This window comes from Talpa europaea, assembly GCF_964194135.1.
Source record: "Talpa europaea genome assembly, chromosome: 13".
In the NCBI taxonomy this organism is placed as follows: domain Eukaryota; kingdom Metazoa; phylum Chordata; class Mammalia; order Eulipotyphla; family Talpidae; genus Talpa; species Talpa europaea.
In genome coordinates, this window is record NC_140080.1 from 7995031 (window position 1) to 8020040 (window position 25010).

Here is a 25010-nt window from a genome sequence, read left to right on the forward strand (position 1 = left end):
GGGAGCAGCGGTTGAAGCAGGAGAGGTCTGCTGCGCCATGTGGGTTTCTCCCTGGCCGCTGGGGAATGGAACCGGCAGAGGCTGTGGACAGTTTCATTGCTGTGCCACTAGGGAGGCCCGATAAGTGTTTCTTATCTTAGGGAAATGCAAATCAGAGAACCCCGCTGAGACAGCCCTTCATACCCATTAGGATGGTTATGATCCAAAGCAAATAAACAAAACGGAAAATAACAAATGTTGGTGAGGATGTGGACAAATTGGAATCTTGATGCATTACTGGTGGGAGTGTAAAATGGTATAAACTCTGTGAAGAGCAGTATGGTGATTCCATAAAAAGTTTAATATAAAATTAGTATGTGATCCAACAATTGCATTTCAAGATACAGACCCAAACGAATTGAAAGCGCTTGCACACCAATGTCCATAGCAGATTTAGTCATAGTAACACAAAGAGAAACAAACCACATGTCCTTCAGTGGATGAATGGATAAATAAAATGTAGTGCATGCATACAATAGACTATGAAATATTACTCAGCCTATAAAAGGAAAGAAATACTGTCACATGATACAACATGGGTAAACGTTAAATAAAACTAGTGAGCTACCAAATGACAAATATTGAAAGGTTCCATTTCTATAAAATAGTCATATAAATAGAGTCATAAAATAGAATTATGGTTGCCAAGGGTAGGGGAAGGAGGAATTGTGAAGTTACTGCTTAATAGACAGAGTTTTAGTAGGAGAAGATAAAAAGTGCTGAAGGTGGTGTCGATGCTTGTTCAACAATGTGAATATACTTTGATATCACTGAACTGTCCACATCACAGTTGTTGAAATGATAAATTTTTCCCTTGTCTATTTAGTCACAATTAAAGAAAAAGAAATTACAACATGAGCAATCCTTGAAAATATTATGCTCAGTGAAATAACCCAAATACTATAAAACTCTACTCATAGGATATACCTAGGATAGGCAAATCCATAGAAACATAAAGCAGTATAGAGGTTTTTATTTTTTTTTAAAGGTTTATTTTATTTATACAAGAACTGGGGCATAGGCCAGAGGCGCTGGGGCGAGAGGATTCACCAGAGGCAGAGCGGGGAGCAGAACAGGCAGATGAACCGAAAACACTGCTGAGGGGAGCAGCGGGAGAGACAGGAGAGGTCTGCGGCGCCATGTGGAAATCTCCCTGGCTGGCCGGGAATCGAACCCATGCTACAGTGGTGGTGGGCAGCTTCATAGCACTGCGCTCAACCCGCTGCACCACCAGGGAGGCCCAGAATAGAGGTTTTTAGATGTTGGGGCCTCCAGGCAGTGGAAAATTTATTGTTTAATGGACACAGAGTTCCTATATGGCATGATGAAAAGTTTGCAGCAGTATCAAGGACAGCACAACTTTAATAATAGGATTAATGCCACTGAATTATGCCCTTAAAATAGTTAAATGGTAAATATTATGAATATTTTACTACAACCTATTAAAAGCAAAAGAATTCTTTTTTTTTTTTTATAAATTTTATTGTTATATTCCCCATACAATTGCAGCCCCCCATTCTGACCCCAATCCCTCCCCTCCCGCACCCGCCCCCCTAAAAGTGTCTCTGGTTCATAGTTTTTTGTTGATTTTGATTTTCACTTTCTTATAGTTATTCATTTTCCTGGTCCCTTATTTAAGTTTTCTAGATTCCTGCTATGAGTGAGACCATCCGGTATTTTTCTTTTTCTAAAAGCAAAAGAATTCTTTAAAAGTCATTCTAAATGGAAATAGGAAAAGGAAAAAAGGAACATATCTAAATTCTTACTTAAATGAATTTTATTTTTCATTGGTTCTTTTGACGGTCATCTAATTACATTAAACAGATGTCAAATAGGGGTGAAGCACGTGTCTTTCTTCTTCAAGGTACGTGACACAACTCAGGAACCTTGCGGACGACTATCATTCATGAAAGAGCCAAAATCCACGAGAGGCCTGGTCCATCAAGCTATCTGCAACTTAAACATCACGCTGCCAGTCTATACAAAGGTATTGTGAAGGCTGCTGTAGTGCCATTGCCATTCAGACAGTATAGAATTTGACTTTCATATCCTTTAAAATAAACAAAAGCAAAGAGACCAAATGCAAGGATTGTAACAGTCGCTTCTGATACCCTGTCGGATGTAGTTTTCCCTCTACGTAAGGAAAAAGCAGCTCTACGTGACTTTGCACGAAATTCATATTGGTGGAAAAATTTCAATGCACACATACTGGATAAGGAAGAACATTAGAATTTAATATTTAACAGTGTGGGCTAATTTTTCAAAATAGTATTGGCTTTGTTTATCGTTTTTTATGTGCTTTTTTTAGAACCACTCTACTGCATTGGGCCCTAGAAAAATATTCTGAGTCCATTAGCCTCTACTACCAACGCCTGGCTGGATCATAGATTGCTGACTTCAGAGCACTCTATTGTTATCTTATTGCTAAAACGATGACCTAGTCATGGTATCGCCTGTAGTAATTTAGGGATATCCAATTAATATTTCAACTGTTTTAACATAACTGGAATGCACAGTACTGCTGTGATAGAAGGAGCAGATCTGAAACATTGTCGAAAGGAAAAATGCAATAGTTCCAAATTCGACCTGCAGGTCCTGCTCCTATTCAAACCTGTCCCCGTTACCGAATCCTTTATTATTCTGATCAAATCAGACAACAGAATGAATTCAATAAATGCTGGAGATAATGTCTTTTTATCATTGAAGAAACTTCTGATCGGTATTCTTTTTAATGGAAACTGTAGCTGGTTGTTCACGTGTGTGGACAGTGACAGGGAGATCTAGCAAACAAAATCTAATTCAAAGCCTCTATCTGAACTCCATGAAACAAAGCATTTCCTATACTAATTTTTACCCACCACAGTATATTTTTCTGAAATTATTATTCTTGTAAAGATATCAGTCCACTAGGGAATAACAGTACCATGCTTAACATTGTAAATTCTTATTAAATGGTAAAAAGAAAATGTGATATTTCCCAGGTAAGTCTCCCAAGAATCGGAATATAGCAACAGGTGCATTGACTCACACTCATGTTGTCTGATTGCACTTGGTTACTGCAGAGTTTACTTTGGCTCTTGTAATGTTGATCTTTTGTCAGTCACCAAATCAGAGGCCAAATAAGAACCACACAAAATCAGGTTCCACTGTGGGCACAACACCTTAGTGAAATACAAAGATGAATGAGCTTTGTCTCGGAGGCCAATGAGCTTTCGATATCAAAGAAAGCATTTAAGTTATTACATTATATTTCTAAGTCAGGAAGTATCAGACTGTTATTAATGCTATGATCCTCAGGACATCTTTCCATTTAGTGAGAAGAAGAAAATGCCAGACATTGCATACTTCAGATCTACTTTACAATTTACTAGTTCTTTATTATAACAGAACTCTTGAATATTGCTTAGGTGTTGAAGTTATTTTCACCATATGCTTATTTGTGGCTTTTAACATTTTTGGCCGGTACTATAGGTAATGGGATATCATCTCTTATTTCGATAGATATATCTCATCAAGTCCATTAAATGTCATACTTTGAGGCAGCTGGAAATCTAGCTTCAGGAATTGGTATAGTCATCATTTTAATTCCTTTATCTAATAAATTATAATTTTTATTCTTTTGTCTTTAAGTCTACAGACTTTCACATTTAGACCAATCCTCCTTTGTGCCTATTTTTAAAAAATGTTAATAGGGAAAAATAAGACAAGGCTGATTGTATGCTTACCTGTGGCTGTTTGTTGGCAGGGTATTTAATCTTTGCTTTTCTTCTAAATACTCTCTACTCTTCCTGCTTTCTTTTTTTTCCGTCTTGCATGGCATCTTGGGGCGCAAGGAATCAGAGTCAGATCAAGAACAGGAGGAAGAGGTAATTTTGTGACAGTGTCACTTGGTAATGACTGTGTCTTTGTTATAACCTCTGATAAGAGCACATGGTTACCCTGTGTTCTAAGAAGGATAAACGACTGTCCTTAGTCACTAAAGGGTCACCATTTTACCTAATCCCTCTAAGTCCCTGTATTCTCATCTTGTGGACTAACTTCAGAAAACAGGAACGTTTCCCTGTAAATCTCCTTTCTCTGTGGATATGTTTTTCTCTCCCAGCTGTGGGGAAGACTAAAACATCTCAGTGAGTCTCAAAGATTGGTCGAGAGATGACTGAAAATCAGAACTTTTCTTTAAATAGCTCTAAGATACAAGCTCGTGTCACTAACTACAGGGGGATGTTTCAGATGCTATATTACATATGATATAACCACTGTGGTTATTAATGGAATGGATTCTAGCATTTTCTCAACTTTAATTTGCAATGTTTATATATTACATATTATAAACATACCACAACTTCTCCAGGCTCCTCAATAATTTTGAGAATGTAAAGGAGTCCTAAACCTAAAAGTGAAAGAGTTTGAGAACCACTAAGGCCAAAAAACTTGAAGGGCATATAATTCATCCTTTAGACTATAGTAACATCTTAATGGAGAACCTTCTTGTAAGATGGGTCCTTTTCCAAGTGCTCCCCATAAATCACCAACACTGATTTCTCTCTCACCCTGTGATCTGTGTGTTGTCTTATCAGAGATGCTATGTCCTAGGTGAAGAAATCAAGGCTTAAAGAGGTGACCTTAAATATTAGTAAACAGCCATTTGCATTACACCTGCTACAGTATTTTAAAGCACGTATGCGTTGTTTCCTTAAAAAGATCATAAAATGCCCAGACATCACCATAGAAATGAAAGCAGTCATTGAAAAGGTCCTTATATTTACCTATCAATATGTCAGTCATTTCCTCCTCCTGAGATAGACAAATGCAATTATTATTAGTTGCAAATACATGTTTTCAAATATACTTTAATTTTTTTTTAAATGTCATGGTGGTGGGTTGGAAATACAAAAATATCAAGAAAAAAAAATAAATACCCTTGCACCCACCGGCTTAAAATGGCAGGTCTTACTTAGTTAAAAAGAATCCCCCTGAAGTCACTTTTTTTTTTCAGATAACCTGGCCATAGAGCTGGACGAGAGAAGCGGTCCTATATAGATTCCTTGTCCTGCTGTGTACGAGCATACACATAATAACCCATGACAAGACAGAGTCATTCTTTCCCTTACCTGTAGCTTTTCTTTGTCTCACCTGTTCAGTTTCCTTCCTGTCCTTGGCGACTCCATCACCAAAGCTATTCTGATTAATAGTTACACGCCCTCTTGAAGGAACAATATGTTTATGAAATCAACTGTATTCAAATAAGACTTTTTTCCCCATTAGGCTTATGATTTTTCAGTTGAAATTTTTTTAATGAAATTTTCTTGATTTACCATTCATTTGTCAACCTGTGTTATTTGGGAAGTACAGCTTCATACCTCCATAAGTGTGTATGCTTTTGAATATTTGGGGGCAACTATTCAAGGCAGTAGATCCAGTTTGTATTCTTGTCGGGATCTGGCATTCTGGCTTGTAATGAGTGATACTGGAGATACTTCTGTCCCTGGCATGCTACTTGTTCTTTCTTTCCTTTTCTCAACTAAATTGACACTGTTTAATACCACCTCATTTTCCTGGCTTTGCCCCTAATGTGTATCTCTAACATCGAACACACCCTCAATCCCGTCTTCCCAGAAGTAACATGTGAGAAAGGACTTTCTACCAGCAGTGTCCAGAAAGGAGATTTGTTTTTTCAAAGTTAATAATCAGAGAGACTCTCAGGAAGAACCGTAGTCAATTACTGTGCGCCTCCCCTACCATGCGGTGTGTCCCCCTGTGTGTATATAGTTATGAGTAGGAGCGTATTGTACACATCGGGGGCTGTGAGACAAGACGCGATTTGTAACCATTCAATTTATGTATGTTTTCTTTCAGATCGATATGACATCAGAAAAAAGTAAGACTTTAAATAAAATTGAGTTTGTTTGAAAGCTGGCTATCGTAAAGAGAAGCATGAATTAAGATGCAAGCTAGTTGCCATTACTAACCACTATAATAATGATATTTTTATATTCTTATTAATCATTAATATATATTGAGAAAAGCAGCTTGGCCAGTTAAATTACAAGGATATCTAATTCGTGAGCTGATTAGCAGTAAATGCGATGATTATTCATCTAAGCATTCACTTTCTTTTGATATCCCTGTTAACCCTGCTATTGCTGTTATGCTTGTTTAGAAACCCACCTTAGCTACCGTTTTTGTCCATTTGTTAGCATAACATTGTCATCTCATTTTTTTTAAGCACTGACCTGACAGTATCACTTTTTATTCGAAGTGGCACTGACTTCCGCAGAGATGGTTCTATTTGTAGGCTCCACCCACAAAAGTGATACTGTCCAGTAGTTCTCAGCTATAGCTTACTCCCCCTGCCCTGCCCGCCCCTTGCATCCCTTACTGTGGTGAAGTGTAACTGGCTTATTCAGGCCTAAGACCTAATGGATTTTGGTGAAAACTCTCTAAAAAAAAAAAAAAAAAAAATAAGTGCCAGGAATGCAGAAGTAGAAGCCTCCTAATGAAATCACTGATCATGGCTGTGTGTAATTGATACGGCTAATTGTAAATAATGCAGAGCCTGGATGTTATCTAGTGCGGAAAAAACTGGGATTTCTAGACCTGCAGAGAGTGCTCTTAGAAGTTAATCCAGGTTTGCAGCATTCATTTAATTCATTAGCTAGTTGGCCTGTTTTTGGGACTCTCTCTGGCTACTTATGTGAAGAAGTGGAATTTTGTAGGTTTCTTTATTGCCTTTAAACCCCAAATGCTTTTCAAATGAAAAAAAAAAGTAATGTTAATTCAACTTAAGATTTAATTTACTGTATTTGAGTGTGGTATTTCTAAAAAGAGAAAACTTAGAACCATGTTTACTGTGGTCGTCTAGCCCCGTAAAAGACTAGAGGACTAGAGGGATTATTTTTTTTTCTTTTTCTTTTTTAATTCTAGCACAGTGAAATTTACTGCTCAGTTATTGGAATGCTTCTAATTGAGAGTCTCCTTACCCTGATTTTAAATCATTATCCATGACTAGAATATTGGAAATTCTGGATGTTTTCCCTGAACTATGTAATTAAAGTAATTGTTCTTTATATAAACTATTTTAATATATTTTTATATGTGCCTATTCACAGAGTATAGCTCCTCAGTAGATAGTGATTCTCTCAATAGATAGTGATTTCTTCTTTGGGACAACTGTGCTTATCTTAAATGGCCCTCTCCTTTATTATTGGAGACAAATTAGTAGGAGTTAAAAATGAATCCATCTACCTGGCTCTATCATTTAAAAAAGAAAAAAAAAATGCACTGTGCAGTAATGCCACAGATTCTACCAAGTGACTCCCAGGCGTTTGTGGAAGTTTTAAAAAATTCAAATAATAGACTCCTGTTTGGCCTTATTTTAGGTTAAAGGCAATCACTGAATAATCTTCCTCTAGGCATAAAATGATCTCTGTTGATTAAGTCCCATGAGTTAATCCTAAGAGTTTGACTGAGTTTTCCTCCTTGCTATGAAGGGGTGCGCCCTCTACTGATGCCCATATCCACTGCGTTCAGCACCCTAGGGACCTCGTTCAAATGTGCAGGGAAATGAATGTGCTTCACCACAGTAATGTTTCTCATATCCATTCTAATTCCTAACCATCCTTCCGCCCATGCGCTCAGCAAAGCTGCCTCTCTCACCGGTTTCCCTCCACCTTTGCTTTGCATGGAAATAACTTGGCTTACATAAACTGTGTGCGTGTCGTGTGACTGTCTGATTTTGGTTGCCATGCATCACATTTTAACTTTGGACTCACACATAAATCTCATCACAATTGTTGTTCTGGTTGTTTTTCTTTCCCTTTCTCTCCTTTCCCTCCTTGGTCTGTCCATTCTGTGTCTCAACAAGGAGGTTGCTCGTGGAAAGGGCCATGCCTCTTAGCACCAGACCGTCTGTTTTACTGTTAGGTGTAAATTTCCCTTAGATGAAACGCCAGTTTGGAGCTGATTCAGATGTATTTTCCATAGTCATCGTGTCTTGGCAGAACTAAACACGTGGGAGCCCAGATTTTTTTTATATGAGTAAAAAGTGATATCTGTGTCCTTCAAAGGTCGTCTGAGTTGGCTACGACTGGCTTTCTCCTAGAGGAAATCGACTTTCTGCGATTTCTAATGCTTTTTTCCTTTTTTTCCCCATGTTCCTTTTTTTTTTTTCAACATTGATCGTAACATCTGAACAATCTTGAGATCCTCTGTGTAATTTCACTGCGTCTGTTCTTGTTTTGATTTGTGATATTTGTGTGTGTGTCGGTTATCTGTTAGAGCTTTGTCGTGGATGCGTGGATGTGCTACACGTGAGAAAATTAAGCAAGTTATTTCCTGCTCATTTTTCCTTTTCAGTTTTATTTATTTATGGATTTTTTTTCCGTTAGCCTTGCTTTGCTTTCGTATCCTGAGAACTTGTGGATCCACCATTCCCAGCCCATTTTGTTCTCCCTCCCACCACGACAGGAAAAAAGACACTGTGTCATTTCAGTCCTGATTACATTTGCCAATATCTTTTTTGATTTCCATTTTACTTTCGATGTTTTTCATTCACATCAAAGATGATGAGACAGAGTCTACAGAAACATCTGTCCTGAAAAGTCACCTGGTTAATGAAGTTCCTGTTCTGGCAAGCCCGGACTTGCTCTCTGAAGTTTCTGAGATGAAGCAAGACTTGATCAAGATGACGGCCATCTTGACCACAGATGGGCCTGGCAGGGCAGGGTCCATGAAAGTGAAGGAGCTGGTGAAGGCAGCCGAGGAGGAGCCGGGAGAACCTTTTGAAATCGTCGAACGCGTCAAAGAGGACTTAGAGAAAGTGAATGAGATTCTGAGAAGTGGGACCTGCAGCCGAGACGAAGGCAGTGTGTCCAGGTCCCAGCTGGAGAGAGAATTAGTGGACGAGGAATGGGTTATTGTCAGTGACGAGGAAATAGAGGAGGCAAAGCAAAAGGCAGCTGTAGAAATCACGGAGTACCCGTGCGTAGAAGTCAGGCTAGAGAAAGAGACCAAAGTGAAGGTAGACAAGGACCCAACTGGGCTCGTGAACTACCTGACTGAGGACCTAAATTCCTTTGCGCCGCCTCACAAAGGGCGAACGGATAGCGTTGGCGACACGGCCGGGGACAGGCGTGAGGCCATGTCTGAGCACCGAGGGAAGGGCGCTCCCCCGGACGAGACAGCAAGCACACAGAAACAGCTCAAACCCAGCCCAGGCATAAAGAAACCGGTGCGGAGGAAACTGAAAGAGAAGCAGAAACCCAAAGAGGATCGTTTGCAAACTGGCGCCGAGAAAACCGAGTTTAAAAAAGGGAGTTCGGAAGAGTCACTGGACGAGGACCCCGGCCTCGCCCCTGAGCCTCTTCCCACCGCCAAGGCCACGTCGCCTCTGATCGAAGAAACTCCCATTGGCTCCATAAAGGACAAAGTGAAGGCGCTTCAGAAACGAGTGGAAGATGAACAGAAGGGTCGAAGCAAGTTGCCCGTCAGGGTCAAAGGCAAAGAGGATGCCCCCAAAAAGCCAGCCCCCAGGACGCCGGCCTCTGCGTCGCCCTCTCTGAGGCACGGGCCCGTGTCCCCCTCCCCGAAAACAGAAAGACATTCCCCCCTCTCCTCCTCTGCCAAAGCCGACAGGCATCCTCCGTCCCCGTCAAACAAAACCGAGAAACACTCACCCGTGTCCCCTTCTGCAAAAACCGAAAGGCACTCACCCATGTCATCCTCCGGGAAGACGGACAAGCACTCCCCCGTGTCCCCCTCAACCAAAAACGAAAGACACTCCCCTGTGTCGTCTTCCACAAAAGCAGAGAGACACCTGCCTGTTTCGCCTTCCGGTAAAACAGACAAACGTCCCCCTGTATCACCCTCCGGGCGGGCGGACAAACACCCACCGGTGTCGCCTGGGAGGACAGAGAAACGCTTGCCCGTGTCGCCCTCTGGCAGAGCGGAGAGGCATCCTCCGGGCACCACCCCGGGGAGAACCGAGAAGCACCTTCCCGTGTCCCCTGCCGGGAAAACGGACAAGCAGCCCCCTGTCTCCCCCACCTCCAAGACGGAGAGGATCGAGGAGACCATGTCTGTCCGGGAGCTGATGAAAGCTTTCCAGTCGGGGCAGGACCCGTCGAAACATAAGACGGGACTCTTTGAGCACAAGTCAGCCAAGCAGAAGCAGCCCCCAGAGAAAGGCAAAGGTCGGCTGGAGAAAGAAAAGGGGCCGACGCCAACACACAAAGAAACCCAGAAATCGGAGAGTCAGACAATCAGGCGAGGCCAGAAGTTCCTGGTGACAGGCGCTTCGGAGTCCAAAAGGGGGCTCCGTGTCTCCTCCTTAGGGTTAAAGAGAGAGGAGGCCGCCGGAGAAAAGGAGAAAACTCTCAGCCACAAGCTGCCTGAGCCTGTTCCGCCAACCCCAGAAGAGGAAAGCCATAAAGAGAGCGAAGTCCCCAAAGACAAGCTGGCTGAGGACCAGGGGGACCTGGATCTCCAGATCAGCCCAGACAGGAAAACCTCCACGGACTTTTCCGCGGTCATCAAGCAGGAGCTGGAAGACAATGACAAATACCAGCAGTTCCGCCTGAGCCAGGAGCCCGAAAAGGCCCAGATTCACTTAGACCAAGTGCTCACCAGTCCTTTCAACACGACATTCCCCCTGGATTACTTGAAGGACGAATTCCCCCCGGCTCTCTCTGCGCAGAGCGGGGCTCTCGACGACGGCAGTTCCGAAAGCCTCAAGCAGGAAGGGGTGGCCGCTTCTCCCTGCGGCAGCCTGATGGAAGGGACCCCCCAGGTCAGTTCAGAGGAAAGCTATAAGCACGAGGGCCTAGCCGAGACCCCTCAGACCAGCCCAGAGAGCCTTTCTTTCTCACCGAAGAAAGATGAGGAGCAAACCGGGCAACCAAACGGAACTACCGAGTTAGAAGCGCCAGCAGAGGCCCACTCTGAAAAAGAACACCCCTCAGACAAAGACATTACCGCGGCTTCTGAGCCAGATGCGGTGCCTGCGGGCCCAGAACCTTCTGCGGAGAGCGTGCTCACAGAAGCCACACCAGACCCCGCCGAGGACGCGCACCCCGAGCAAGAGCGTGATTGTCCTGGCAGCTGTAGCCTGTCGTTAGCAAAAGAAACCCCCCAAGGACTGATGGGGGATGAGTCCTGTGATGAGGGACAACTTACGCACATTAGCTCAGCCCACAAGACACAAACTGAGACTGGCCCTCGGGAATCCACGACCCCAGAGCTCTCAGAGGAGACCAAGGCCTCATCACCACTGCCCGATGCATCTGTAATGTCAGAGGCAGCAACGGGGTCTGAGGCCAAGCCCCAAGGAGCTGTAAGGAGTCCCCAAGGATTAGAACTTGCCCTCCCTTCCCGGGACAGTGAGGTCCTCAGTCCCGGGGCTGATGAATCCTTTGCAGTGAGCCACAAAGACTCGCTGGAGGCCAGCCCGGTGCTGGAGGATAACTCCTCACACAAAACCCCCGACTCTCTGGAGCCCAGCCCTCTCAAAGAATCCCCTTGCCGAGACTCTCTTGAAAGCAGCCCGGTGGAACCAAAGATGAAGGCTGGCGTGCTCCCCAGTCACTTTCCTCTTCCTGCAGCCATGGCGAAGGCAGAACTCTTGGCGGAAGTGGCCTCTGTGCGGTCCAGGCTGCTCCGAGACCCTGACGGCAGTGCCGAGGATGACAGTCTGGAGCAGACGTCACTCATGGAGAGCTCAGGGAAGAGCCCGCTGTCTCCCGACACCCCCAGCTCGGAAGAAGTCAGCTATGAGGTGACCCCCAAAGCCACAGAGGCAAGCGCTCCCAAACCAGCCGTGATTCATGAATGTGCAGAGGAGGATGAGTCAGAGAACGGGGAGAAAAAGAGATTCACACCCGAAGAGGAAATGTTTAAAATGGTAACTAAGATCAAAACGTTTGATGAACTTGAGCAAGAAGCAAAGCAGAAAAGGGACTGCAAAAAAGAAGCCAAGCAAGAGGAGTCTTCGTCAGCCTCTGACCCAGACGCTGACTGTTCAGCAGGCGCCGATGAGGCCACCCCCTTGGAGCGTGCTCGGGGAGAAGGCGATGTCCCCGTGGTGGTAACGTCGGAGAGCAGGAAGACTTCTTCCTCCTCGGAAAGTGAACCTGAGTTGACACAGCTGAAGAAAGGTGCTGACTCTGGCCTCTTACCAGAACCTGTGATTCGAGTACAGCCTCCGTCCCCGCTTCCATCCAGCATGGACTCCAATTCCAGTCCCGAGGAAGTACAATTCCAGCCTATAGTTTCCAAACAATATACTTTCAAGATGAGTGAAGATCTTCAGGGAGACGCAGGTCAACCAGAAGGAACAGACTGTGAATCCCGTAGCCCTGGAGACAGTCATAGTGTTTGTACCAATGGGCCAGACATGTCTTACAATGATCTAAATAAAGATGCTAATCAACCAAAAATCTGCGAGGGCCATGGGTGTGAGGCTGGGAGTCCCAGCTGCTTGGCCATACCCGTTGCTTCGGCTCTCCAGAGTTCCCCTGGTGGTGATGTCACTGACCAGCAAGGTGTCCAGAAGGAATCAGTTCTCCAGGACATTGATGAAAAAGACACAAATAGAGAGGAGATCGATATTTCTAAAGCAGAATCCCCCCAAGTAGATTGCCCCAGTGCAAGTTCTTCATCTTTGGCCTCTTTGCCTCATTGTCCGGCATCCACTGGAAAAGAAATAGGTGTAGACATAGCCTCTGCATCTTCTACTACAAAAATGGAGCTCACAAACACTGAGGAAACTTTGGAGGACCTCGCAAAAGACCATTCCACTCAAGGCTCATCGGTTACGGCTCAGACAGACAGATTGTCTGCAGATGTTCTGGCCTCTGGCCTGGCTGAAACTGATGACATTTATGACCCTGAAATCATAAGTCCTTATGAAAATGTCCCTTCCCAATCCTTTTTCTCTAGTGAAGAAAACAAAACCCAAACAGAGACAGGACACACAACTTTTCACTCTTCTGAAATGTATTCCGTTACCATCACGTCCTCTGGTGAAGACGTAGTGACGAGCTCCTCCAGTAGGACTCTTTTGAGTAGAGAATCTAATTTGCAGAGCGAGAACTCAGAAATAACATCCGAGCAAGAGAGTACCTTGTGGGAAATGCAATCAGACAGAGCCCCCTCATCATCAGAGTCCACTACAACAAATACATCAATAGTTGTTGGTGAGCAAATAAGCAAAGTCATCATCACAAAAACTGACGTGGATTCTGATTCGTGGAGTGAAATCCGTGAGGATGATGAAGCCTTTGAGGCTCGAGTGAAGGAGGAGGAACAAAAGATATTTGGTTTGATGGTAGACAGACAATCACAAGGTACCACTCCTGACACCACTCCTGCCAGGACCCCAACTGAAGAGGGGACCCCAACCAGTGAGCAAAATCCGTTTCTCTTTCAGGAAGGAAAATTGTTTGAGATGACCCGAAGTGGTGCCATTGACATGACCAAAAGGTCCTATGCGGATGAAAGTTTTCACTTTTTCCAAATTGGGCAAGAATCTAGGGACGAGACACTCTCTGAAGACCTGAAGGAAGGGGCTGCTGGGTCTGAGTCCCCGCAACCGGAGACATTGCCTGGGTCCCTAGCACTTTCAGAGTCAAAGGAAACAGTGGATGAAGCAGACTTACTTCCCGATGACCTGAGTGAGGAAATAGAGGAAACTTCTGCTTCAGATGCTCAGCTTGACTCCTCAATGGGGATCTCAGCCTCCACTGAAACATCAACCAAAGAGGCTACTTCTTCAGGGATGGAGGATGTCCTCACCACACACACGAGCGATACACCCCCTCTGTCCAGTGTGAAGCAGACATCTTGCTCTGAATCCCCTGAACAGGTTGTCCAAGTTCAGTTAGATTTTTCTACAGTCACTCGGTCTGTGTATTCAGGGCGGGATGATGAATCACCCGATTCTTCCCCAGAGGAACAGAAATCAGTCATTGAAATCCCTACTGCACCCATGGAGAACGTGCCTTCCACTGAAAGCAAATCCAAAATTCCTGTTAGGTCTCTAGCCATCTCAACCCCAGCACCTCCATGTACAGAGGGCAAGCGTTCCCTTTCGGAAGACTTTGTGTCCAGCCTGGATGAGGAAAGCAAAGATGAAACAAAACCAAAGTCTAAAGTTCCCATCAGAGCATCCATCCAAAGAGTCGAACAGCAGCTTTCGCATCCAGATTCATCTCTCCAGCAGACAGGGGCTCCTCAGGGACAGGACATGACCGGCAGAGTGTCGGACAGTAGGAGCAAATCTGAATCGGATGCCAGTCCTTTGGACTCCAAGAGCAAATGTCCAGTGAAAACTAGAAGTTACACTGAGACAGACACACACAGTGGAGAGCGGGAAGAGGGGCTTGAGTTAGAGTCAGAAGAAGGGGCCGTAAGACCAAAGATGTTTGCATCCCGCCTGCCAGTTAAGAGCAGAAGCGCCAACTCATCCTCCAGAGGGGCTATGAGCCCCACCAAAGAAAGTAAGGAGCATTTCTTTGACATTTACAGGAACTCCATAGAATTCTTTGAGGAGATCAGTGACGAGGCTTCCAAGTTAGTGGATAGACTCACACAGTCAGAAAGGGAGCAGGAATTAGTTTCAGACGATGAAAGTAGTAGTGCCCTCGATGTGTCAGTAATCGAAAATCTGCCACCCGTTGAGACCGAGCACTCAATTCCCGAGGACATCTTTGACACAAGGCCCATTTGGGATGAGTCCATTGAGACTCTGATTGAACGCATCCCTGATGAAAATGGCCATGACTCTGCTGAAGGTATTTGCCAGCCACTGGGATTCCCTGTGCTAAGCATGTCATGAATTTGATATAGTTTCTTTGGTGTGTGTGTGTCTGTTTTATTTGGTGATTTGTGTCTCATTTTCTTTAAGCTTTCTGTAGTGATTACTGTGTTTGTGTAAGCCCTTTGTGTTCTGTGCTTTCTCCATATACTCTTGTCTACAAAAACAATCTCAAGATTGAGTAATGAGAATGCTTATGGAAACATCAACATGACAAGCAGGCAATGGTGAGATTGCCTCTCGCAGCCGCTGCACGGAAGGCCATGCAAGCTTTGAGTTTTGTTGTTCTGAAGTCCCGGCCTGAGCCTCCAAAAAGCTCCTTTGCTTTTGCCCATGAATTGATTGGGTTTTGTTTCATAGTATGAGGATTCGTTACTCTTCCTTGTCACCTTCGTGTACTTTAAAATAATTTGTACTTAACGATTTTGTGATCATTAGGAAGCCATTTGCTCAAGAAGATGTCACATATCACGACATTCCAATTGTTGTGATTCCGAAAGGTTGGATTTCAGATCCCATTGGTAAACACTTTAAGCAAACAAAATGAAGGTAAAAAATATACTTTTCGTTTATGTGGCAGATGAGTGCAGAGTGTGCTCCGATTAGAGGCAGCAAACAACAAAAACTCAAACTTTGCATGATTTAAGTTGACTATGAGGGGAGAATGGCTCTTTGAACTATGAAAAAGGAAGCCATGGACGACTTTGAGAATTGGCCTCTGGTCTTCCAATATCTCTACAATAAAGACTATTATTCTTAAATTTGGGCTATAAAAAAAAATCATGATACTAGGATCAACAATGCTGCCCTTGAATTAATGGAGGTTAAAATGAATAGGAAGATTATAGATTGTGGGAGCAATAGATGGGCCTACCAAGCACTAAGCAGTCAGAAACTGTGGCCAAAAGACATGCACATATGTGTGTACACCAATATAGGAAAGACATACAGATACACACACTTTTATCCCTCCTCCTTCCAAGGTCACTAAGACCCAGGCAAATGTTATTTCTGGCCACACTCAAAAAGTCCAGGATGGTCTGATGAACCCACGATCTAGGGCTGTTGTCAATCTCAGATGTGATTTCCTTCAGACTTGACCTGGAATGATCATGCCACAGGCAACACTAGCAAGGCCTTACAACCTGTCCCTTTCTTCATCCTTATGATTCCTCTGGTGTTGAACAAGAAAGATGATTGTCTTCTGGTGGGTAATATCCTCTCAGATAGTTTGAAAGGAAAGTCCTAAGATGACTACAAATCAGCAACTTTATGTAATTACGTCCAGTGACTAGTCTTGATTCAAGAGATATGGAAGCAGATGGTTTTCATGATTGTACTCGATTTATTCCCCATTCCATTCCAGACATCATACAAACAAACAATTTCATATGACTTAAAATGTAACAGCTACTCTGTGTTATTATGGACTATTTGGACAAGTGACTTCCTTGCTTTGAATGATCAGCCCTGTAGTTCCTCTCCCATCATAGACAACCTTTGGCCATTCTGTTTTTGACCTTCTGTAGATCAACAGGATGAGCAGGAACGGATCGAGGAAAGGCTGGCTTATATTGCTGATCACCTGGGCTTCAGCTGGACAGGTAACATGAGCATGACCCAGTTTTTTCAACAAAACCTCTTTGGTTTAAATGACGTCATGTGCCTCCTGTCATTAACAGGCAAAAAGATCTTTTTTTCCCCCTTTTCTTTGAGAATCCAGGTTCTTCATTAACTCACTGTGCCTACAAGGCCAGGCCTTTGGTCATTTCTGGAATTTAGAATAATGGAACCTCAGATTGGGAGGTTTTGAGACTATCTCAGCCCTTGCCACCCTCCTCTGGCAGTTGTGGCAGTCTAAACCTTGGTGAGACCACTGTGTTTCAGTACTAATGTTAGATGCGATTGTCATAAAATGCAATTTGAGATTTAACCAGGCTCCTCTTCTGAGATTCCTGCCATTGGCTATCTCATCATGAACTGTACAAAAATTGGCTTGGGATGAATGTTGATCTATGTATGGATTGAGACGAGATGGGGCACTGATTTTCTTTAGGTATGGAAATGATAATGCATGTTAAATAATTTATAGAGGGTTATTGAATTCTGAAATTAGCATGGTTTACTCACAAGTCATAATTTGTAGGTTTTCTGTTTACCCTTTCATCTTACCTGTGGCATTGTATTAATGCAAGATTGTCCATCTGATGACTTCCTTTTATGTCACTTGTGACTACTTTGATTATTTTATTCAGACAAACAGTATAAAGTTAATATTCTTTTCCTTGCAGATTTTTAAAGATTTGGTGATGACAAGAAATTCAATATCATCTTAATAAGTCTGATTGATAATGTGGAAGAAATGATTGGAAGCAAGAAAAATAGCCATTTTCTCACTTTTGAACATTTTAAAGCAAGTTAAAGTACTGGTCAGATTTATTGAATTGATGAATTTAGGGGGAGAGCACATCAAAAGACCCCTGATTGACTTACTAAATAGAAAACATTCACAACTATTAATTTTATTTCTTACATATGTCTGTAAGTATATTTACTTATACATATGAAAGTACCATCTGTATTAGGTGAAAGTGAAAATTCAAACCCTAAAACCATTCAGAATGAAAAGTCTGATCCTTGCATCTCCTAGCCCCATGCTTTGAAAGTAACTGCTAACACCTTCTCAAATGTTCAGAAAAAAAAAATTCATGCCTAATATTAAAAAATAAGCAGATTTGTACTTAATATTTCTCATATTCCATCCACACAGATATCTCCATGCTGGAATTAAATAGCTTTTTAATTGCACTGGATAAATATTTAACTGTTTCCTCTTTTTAAAATTTATTTAAATATTTTATTTTATATAATTCTTACATCTTTTTTCATCATTGCACAACGTATGCATTTTCATTTTGGTTATATTCCCCATACAATTGCACCCCCCTTATTTTGACCCTAATCCTTCCTCTCCCTGCCCCCCAAACCCCCATAGTGTGTCTCTGGTTTATAGTTACTTGTTGATTTTGATTTTTACTTTGTATTGATTAGTCTTTTTCCTAGTCTCTTATTTAGGTTTTCTGAATTCCTGCTATGAGTGAGACCATCCGGTATTTTTCTTAACTTGTTTCCTCTTAATGGCAATAAGTGTCATTGTATATTAGTGTATTTTTGTAGGCATGTCTTTAGGGTATGTTCAGTAATTTAGTGGCATTACCTAGTAAAGGATATCTATATTATTATATGTATATTATAACTTTTCAAAGATATCCAAATTGCCCCTCATTCACCCCCCCATATACATTTAAACACCCATATAGAATATTAATGGACTCAAAAAAAAAAAAAAAAACAACTTTGTGATTTCTTCTCTGGATCAGTAAACGCTTCCCAGACCTTTTATTTCCATGTCACCAAATCAAAGAAAGAAGTTTATTTGACTGCCAAAATAGACCCACAGCTAGAATTTATCCAAGTAACCAGAAATAAGATTTATATGACTTTAAATGTCACCAAATGATGATTAAAAGTGAGAAGTGCTCTGTTTCTCCTGTTTGCAGTCATTTACTTTCCATTATCTTAGTTAACAGTGTGCATGTTAATGATCTCTGCTATATTTTGCAATTAAATGGGCCTGAATTATACATATTCTATCACCATTGCCTCAAATGTACTGTTTCCATGATGACAGCGATCGATTCTATACTTGGTTTTGAGGAAAAATTCTGCAGTTAGTTGTAGAATAACACGACCTATGAGATTCACTTCTTCGATGTAGAAAAAAAAAGGGGGACCCCATTATACAGCAATAACAAGAACACATCATTTACAAACCCCCCAGACCAGGGACAGAGACTCAAGCCCTGAAGTTAATGCGCTTACAGAGTGCTGCTTTCTCTTGTAGAACTGGCACGGGAGCTCGATTTCACTGAGGAGCAGATTCATCAGATCCGCATCGAGAACCCTAACTCCCTGCAAGACCAGAGCCACGCGCTGTTGAAGTACTGGCTGGAACGGGACGGGAAGCATGCAACAGGTAGGGTACGAGGTGGCCAGGTGTTTGGCTAAAGGCAGACATGAGTCTTGTTCGACAAATACTTTCTTGCAGAATAAATGACGAATTCCATCAAGCTCAAGTACTACGGTGAGCAGAGAAGCAGCTCTGACATTCCTAAAATGTACCTGCTGCCGGGTCTTGCCCTCTGTTCCTGAGAACAGCTGTAACCAGTGCAAAGCGAAATCTCTTGTGGCTGACAGGAAGGAGCGTGACTAGAGTCCTAAAATTTTCTCGTTATTGCTAGTAGACACTATTGCTTCCTAGCGTTTTATCACTAGCACCTTACCTTCTGCTCCTGCTTCCCTTACCCCAAATTACTTAAATGGTACAAATGTCAAGCAGATAGTTTACGTTATGATTTATATATTTATATTCTCACCACATCAAATGAAAGGGGAAGCAGTGTAGACTAACTTCTTATTCCTCAGCTGTTATAAATTTGTTGCTCCTTTTAATATCTCACTGGAGATCTAGCTAGACACCTCACTTACTTGCATCTATTCTTTTTTTTATTCAAAGATTTATTTATTTATTTATACAAGCACTGGGTACAGTCGGAAGCGCGGGAGGGTGAGAGAATTCTCCAGAGCCAGAGCAGGGAACAGAACAGGCAGAATGATGAAATACACTGCTGAGGGGAGCAGCGGGCGCGGCAGGAGAGCTCTGCGCGCCATGTGGGAACCTCGCCGGCAGCCAGGGATCGAACCGGCACTGCAGAGACTGTGGGCAGCTTCCCAGCCCAGCGCTCAACTGCTGCGCCACCAGGGGAGGCCCTGCTTACATCTATTCTATATTTATCTTTCCTTTTATCATGCCGCTAGGTAGGATTGTCAGAAAGCAAATAAAAATAGAGGATGCCCAGTTATATTTAAATTTCAGCTAGTCCACAAATACTTTCAGTATCAGTGTATCCCATGCAATGCTTGGGATAACTTACACTAAAACACTATTTGCTTTTTAGCAGAAATTCACCTGTACCAGGGGGTCCTTGTATTATCTGACGACCCTGTTCTTAGAGCTTGTGCTGACCTGTACCAACACCCTTTTTCTGTATATCTGTTTGTTTATTTTTACAAAAGTCTTTCATTGGCCTTTGTTGTCTTCTGTACAATTGTCAAAAATTTAGGAAGGCCATGGAATGAAGGCGATGTATAAAAGGCTTTCCCTCAGATGCCATAAATCCTTTCTCTCTTAACATCCCAGATACCAGTCTCATCGAGTGTCTCACCAAGATCAACCGCATGGATATCGTGCACCTCATGGAGACCAGTGCAGAGCCCCTGCAGCAGCGCCTCAGTCACAGCTATGCCGAGATGGAGCAGACCATCGCCCTGGACCACAGCGAAGGTCAGATGTGCGTGTGGTGTGTGCGTGTGTGGACTGTTCCGGGGGTGCATGTGGTGTGTGTGGGATGTGTGTGGGATGTGCGTTTGTGGGTGTGTGTGTTTATGGGGCATGTGTGGTATGTATATGTGGTGTGTGTGTGTTGTGTATGGTGCGTGTGTTGTATTTGTGTGGTATGTGTGAGTGTGTGTGGTCTATGTGATATATGGGTGGTATGTGTGGAGGGTGTGTGTGTGTGTGTGATGTGTGTGGCATGTGGTGTGCGCGGGGTGTGTGTGGTATATATGTGTGGTATGGGGGTGTGTGTGTGTTTGGGGGGGGTGTTTATGGGGGTGTGGTATGGAGAGTGTATATGTAGTATGTGTGAGTGTGTGTGTTGGAAGGTTAACTCAGGTAACTGGACCTACTATCTTTTCTGGAGCATGCACTGTAGCTGCTGGTCCTCATACATACTTCCTGCCACCCCGAGAACTCCCTGCCCATTGTTGAGGCAGCCATCGGCCTCATTCATTGCTCTTTCACCAATGCCCTTGTCAGCTCGGGCTGCTATGACAAAATGCCATACACTGGATGACTTCACAGCGGAAATGTATTTCTCACATTTCTCCCAGAGACTGGGAATCCAAGAGCAGGGCGCCAGCATGCTTGGGTGCTGGTGAGCATCCGCTGCTAGGGTGCAGGCACTGCCTGTCACTGTGTGCTCGCCAGGGGGAAGAGAGCAAGCTCGTTCTTGCCTTTTCTTATGAAGGCATAAATCCCATTCATAAGGGCTCTGCCTCATGGCCTCGTTACGTCCCCAAGGCCCAGCCTCCAGATGTCATCCTCTTGGAATTAGGGTTCAACTGGTGAATTTTAAGAGGACACTAACGTTTAGTTCATGACCATTTGCATTCAGTTCCCTGATGGCACTTCTGCTACTTGTGCTTTTGCTCTGCCTTGGCCGGCCATCTCTGCGTTGACAGGCGAGGCCCTGTCACTAGCGGTAACTATATTCAGGCCCTCGTCTGAAGCATCACAGTTACTTCCTCTTTTGCTTGTTAACCAGCAATTCCCCAAGCCTGCTGGGACCTCCAGCCACGGGCCCTACCTCCTTTTCAGGGCTGATGCTTCTCTAATCCAGTCACATTCATTTGCAGGCCCTGTCTGTCTCTCTTCTCTTTCTGCTCCTATTTCCTCCCTTTCTTCTATCAAGCCTCCAATATTTCTCTACGCCTTGTTGAGTCTAATTTGATGACCAAGCTTCACATTTCCTGGAAGAAATAGAAATGATCATGAGCAAATGTTCCTATTCTTCCATCCTAGAATCCATTACCCTAGGTGCATCTGAATATCTACACTCTGTCTTCCCTGCCATTGCAATGTATAAAATTTCCTGGCTTTGCTAAAATCAGCATTTTCCTTTAATAGTAAGATTTCATTCCCTCTTTTCCAGTTGAGGAATACATTCTGACTTCATAGAGCAGGTTCAACAGCATTTAAACACACTTTGCTAGGAACCCCCCCACCTTTTGAAGACAAGATAAAGCAAAACAAATCCTTTCATCTTGCCTAACCATTGATGATTGCTCAGTTTTTCCACCCACTTCATAGTCAATCTCTTCAAAAAAAGCATCTGAATTTCTTCTACTTCCTTTCTTCCCATTCTCTCTAGAATTCTCTCCCGAGTCTACTCCAGTCAGGCTTTTACCATCATCACTAGACATAAAAAGACTTTTAAAATTTACTAATCATTTCCATAATGCCAAATGCAATGAGTAATTCTGAGTTGTCTTCATCATAACTTTACCCCTTGGTAGCATTTGACATAGTGGAGTCTTTCCTGACATATAGTTGATCTAATATACCAGCCCTATGTAGTATGTACCTTCACCCAGTTTTACTTTTCTCCTAAAGTTTGTCATAAATATTTATCTATAGAAATGCAAGTTCAGAGCCTCCCCGGTGGTGCAGTGGTTGAGCGCTGGGTTGCGAAGCTGCCGGCAGCCTCAGCAGCGCCGGTTTGATCCCTGGCCGCTGGGTGAGGGTCCCACATGGAGCGCAGACTTCTCCTGCTGCCCGCTGCTCCCCTCAGCAGTGTACTTCGTCAGTCTAGCTGTTCTGTTCCCCGCTCTGGCTCTGGTGAATTCTCTCACCTTCCCGCACTTCTGACTGTACCCAGTGCTTGTATAAATAAATAAATAAATAAATCTTAAAAAAAATGCAAGTGCAGTGAAGACAGAAGCAACCTGGTTCACTGCTATGTCTTCAGCATCTACCCAGCTTCTGAACATAGTTGATACGCAGTGTGTACCTGCTCAGTGAATAGGTGATTGTCAGTCATGTTTGTTAAACACCTCGTGTGACCCCTCATTGCTGTGGACAGAATGAAACCCCTTATCCTGGCATGAGATCTTCCTTAAAAAGAGTACTAACTTCAGAGTGTTGTTAATGCAAGTGTTTACTTGCAGATTAGTTTGAATAGTTCCTGACTCGTAATAAATACAATGTATTGATAATATTTTTTATTGTCATTAGCATTGAACTCTCAGTGTTCTTACTTACTACTCAGCCTTCTTACTACCTACTACACTCTACTTAGAGTGTAGATACTCAGATGCACTCAGGGTGATGGATTCTAGGATGGAAGAATAGGAACATTTGCTCTTAGTAGTAACTGGACTATCACAGTTGATGCCTGTTTATCAGCAGGTCTCCTAAAGGTATCACACCCTCTGAGCTTCCTTTCCTACCTCTCCAACCCTCAGTTGTCTCTCAAGTCATTCACTGGCTGGCCCCTGTTGTCAATCCCCTCTGCACTTGTCACCTCGCTTGCCTGACCTCCTGTAAATGACCATCATTTTGAAGACAGAAGTGTCTTATCCCAGGAGATGTCTGTTCCTTTGTTTTGTTCCTTTATATTCCATATAGTGGTGAAGTTATCCTGTATTTGTCTTTCTTTTGACTTATTAAATGCTCATTTAAGTAGACAAGCTTCGATTCAATACTTAACTTACAGTTTGTCCCTGCAGGATTCTCGGTGCTTCCAGAGGAACTCTGCGCTGTGCCACGCAAGCAGAAAGAAGAGCCAGCTGCTTGTAAAGAAAGCGAGTCCTCCGATCACCCTCCCATTGTCTCTGAGGAAGACATTTCTGTCGGCTATTCCACTTTCCAGGATTGCATCCCCAAAACTGAGGGGGACGGTGCAGGCACAGAGCCCTTTCCTCACACTCCCAAGGAGCAAGTGCAACAGGATTTCTCAGGGAAAATGCAAGACCTGCCTGAAGAGTCACCTCCTGAACGTCAGCAGGAATACTTGTGAGTTTCAAAAGAAGGCCTGTCAAAAGTCATTGCAAAGAAACCAGCCCCTATGGTAGGCAAGGATGCCAGGCAGATGCAAGCATAAGTTGTATTCAAGTGACCACACCAATAATAAATGCCAGCGCTACTTTATACCTACCATGATGGCTTCATTTTTTAAAAATGATGTAATAACTTTGGCTTACAACACTGTATAGGATTTGTTGGGGTAGCTTTGCTCCCCTCCAGCTGTATGTGACTGCACCACCAAGGACCTCTAATCCTCTACCACAGTCCCTGGGCCTTTTCCCCACCTGGTTGCCCACCCCCCTCCTCTGTCTGGTCGCCTCAGTTCTGCTGCAAATTTCCAGAGTTTATTTTAGCTTGGTTCTGTCTGTTCTTTTGCTTTATTCCTTTATATTCCACACAGCAGTGAAGTTATCCTGTATTTGTCTTTCTTCATACTTATTTCAAAAAGCAAAATGTTTAAGAGACATCACTGTGACAGCTATGTGTGGCCCAGATTTGCTTGAACCACCTACCAGTTCTGTGACTTTGATCAAGGCCCTGAGCTCTTTTAGTTTTCATTTCCGCATCTAAAAATTATGATGATAGAGTTACATCCTGTGGAGTTCACAGGGTTGAAGATCAACCTTCAATCAAAGCCACATTTATTTATTTATTTAAGATTTATTTTATTTGTACAATGGCTGGGGTACAGGCCAGAGGCACGGGAGGGTGAGAGGATTCACCGAGACAAAGCAGGGAGCAGAATAGGCAGACGGACCAAAAGCTCTGCCACGCCATGTGGGTATCTCCCTGGCCAGCCGGGAATCGAACCTGTGCTGCAGAGTCTGTGGACAGCTTCACAGTGCTGCGCTCAACCCGCTGCGACACTAGGACGGCCCTGGAAAGCCACGTTTAAACTGTAAACTCTCACGTAGACCTGGCAGGGCTCATGTGTTAGACACGTTCCTTCATTTCTCTGTGGCCTTCTGTATGATGCCTGTACGCCCTGGCCCTGGAGCAGGGCCAGTGAGAGCTAGGAGAGCCACCCTGTGTTGTCTAGCAAAGCAATGAGATAGCTAACCATAAAAAAGAAATGCAGAGGCCTCCTTGGTGGTGCAAGGGGTTAAGTCTCACTCAAAACTATCAAGCTATTGTCAACCACTGCAACTTGAGTTCAATCCCCAGCCAGGGGATTGAATCCCCAACTGCTGGTGCAGCAGACCTCTCCTGTCTCAGCTGCTGCTCCCCTCAGCAGTGTATTTCATTCAGTCTGCCTGTTCTGTTCCCCACTCTGTTCCTGGTGAACCCACGCCTGTACCTCTGGCCTGTACCCCAATTATTGTATGCAAAAATAATTACAAATAAATCTTAAAAAAAGAAAGAAATGCTAATAATAGAATCTATAAAATAAAATAGAAGTGCAAACACATTTTTACAGACTGTTGAATGGAAGACTATTGCAGTGGAGTGGGACAA

At 43.4% G+C, this 25010-nt stretch overlaps 1 protein-coding gene across 2 annotated transcripts in view; it reads left to right on the top strand.

The window, feature by feature from the left end:
- ANK2 (ankyrin 2) overlaps positions 1 to 25010 on the top strand; it is a gene marked incomplete at both ends in the record, with an annotated part of 208602 nt that overhangs the window by 171144 nt on the left and 12448 nt on the right. For both annotated transcript variants that reach the window (XM_084252160.1, XM_084252161.1), the window contains 8 exons: positions 1904 to 2026; positions 3873 to 3905; positions 5896 to 5917; positions 8601 to 14825; positions 16378 to 16452; positions 18753 to 18884; positions 20109 to 20252; positions 23258 to 23543. In XM_084252160.1, coding sequence (XP_084108286.1) covers positions 1904 to 2026; positions 3873 to 3905; positions 5896 to 5917; positions 8601 to 14825; positions 16378 to 16452; positions 18753 to 18884; positions 20109 to 20252; positions 23258 to 23543 — 7040 coding nt within the window. The remainder of the gene's footprint in view (positions 1 to 1903; positions 2027 to 3872; positions 3906 to 5895; positions 5918 to 8600; positions 14826 to 16377; positions 16453 to 18752; positions 18885 to 20108; positions 20253 to 23257; positions 23544 to 25010) is intronic.